Here is a 1,399-nt window from a genome sequence, read left to right on the forward strand (position 1 = left end):
TTCACAAGAGGTTGCTGCAGAAGCATGAGAACAAGTGTTCATCCAGCCACTGCCTGCCCAGTCCCGGGCTCCTTGGGTTCAGGCAGCCCTTGTGGAGCAGCAGTGGGTGTTTGCTGAGATGTTCTGTGCTCACATTCAGCCCGTGCTGGGCTTTGGAGACCAACCAGCAAACACAGCTGTGAAAGGCTCTTGTTCTCTGCTGGAACTGCTGCCAGGAGAGTCAGCAGGCTGGACTGAGGGCAGCAGCAAACACAGGATGTTTTTGGACTTGGGAGTGAAAAACCTGAGAGAGTATTGTGGCAGTGCTAGGACAGGCTGGCAGGGCATGAAGGCACATCCCTTTTCCTTAATATCTTGGTAGGAATCCAAGGAAAGTATCCAGCAAGATGCCTCTGTGATACAGAGGAAGAACAGCGTGGAGAAAAGGCAAAGGGAGCTGAGAAAAAGCTTCCCAGGCTGGTTTTATACCCTTCAGAGCAGCTCCTAAGTGCAGGTTGGCTTCCTCCCCTCTTGGATCCACTTTGAAGGAGATACTGGTTGGAAGGAAGGGCCGTGCTGGGATGGGATGTGCTCCCCAAGCCTGGGAACACAATCAAAGGCCCCAGATGACACCTCCCTCCAAGGGGACTGTTTGCATCAGTACAAAAACAAAGTGGAGAGGGGCTGCAGGGCTGTGCTCTCCGTGCCTGGTGCTGGGGTGGGAACGTGGAGACATCCCACAGGCAGGAGCAGCAGGAGCTGTGTGTCCCACCGTGACCTGCCAGGCTCCCAGGGAGGTCTGGGGGACACAGCTGCACAGCTCCAGTGCCTGGAACACTGTCCTGGCATCGTGTCTTGGGCTTGGATCCCCTGGGATCCCCCCTGGGAACATGGTTAGCTTTGGCCCCAGGTTCAGGCAGCATCACACGCTCTCCAGCCATGTGGGCTGGCACCAAGTGCAGCTCTGGAGCCAGGGGGACAATGGTACAGGATATGGAAATAATTGTTCTTCCCTAGGGAAGCAGGTTTGTTGCTTCTGAGAAAAAGTAGATGTTGTAACCCTCAGCACACCCCAGTGCTCCTCACACAGCTTCCATGCACTCAGAGATTACCCTGCTTCCCTGCACCCAGAGGGTTTTCCTGGTGCACCTGTGGTTTTGTAAGAGAGCTGGAGGAAGGATTGTATCCCACCTTATCCTGGGTCAGCCCAGGTTAGCTTCATACCTGTGTGCATCCTCCTCGTTCTGCTGGGGATAGAATCACTTCTGGGGAAAAATAAATTGAATAATAGGAAGTGAATGGTCTGGGCTAAACCCTTAATGAGAGCACCAGAGGAACTTCTGGGTATTGTGCTTCATGTCCCAGTCTCCGTAATGCCAGTTCTTCAGATGTGGTTTCATGAGGAGCTCACTGGAGCCAG

At 53.8% G+C, this 1,399-nt stretch overlaps 1 protein-coding gene across 1 annotated transcript in view; it reads left to right on the plus strand.

Moving 5' to 3' along the window:
• Positions 1 to 918: 918 nt before the first annotated feature.
• NTHL1 (nth endonuclease III-like 1 (E. coli)) overlaps positions 919 to 1,399 on the plus strand; it is a 3,859-nt gene continuing 3,378 nt past the window's right edge. The window contains exon 1 of the mRNA XM_010002611.1: positions 919 to 963. Within this exon, the coding sequence (XP_010000913.1) occupies positions 919 to 963 (45 nt within the window). The remainder of the gene's footprint in view (positions 964 to 1,399) is intronic.

This window comes from Chaetura pelagica, unplaced genomic scaffold, assembly GCF_000747805.2.
Source record: "Chaetura pelagica isolate M959 unplaced genomic scaffold, ChaPel_1.0 scaffold438, whole genome shotgun sequence".
In the NCBI taxonomy this organism is placed as follows: domain Eukaryota; kingdom Metazoa; phylum Chordata; class Aves; order Apodiformes; family Apodidae; genus Chaetura; species Chaetura pelagica.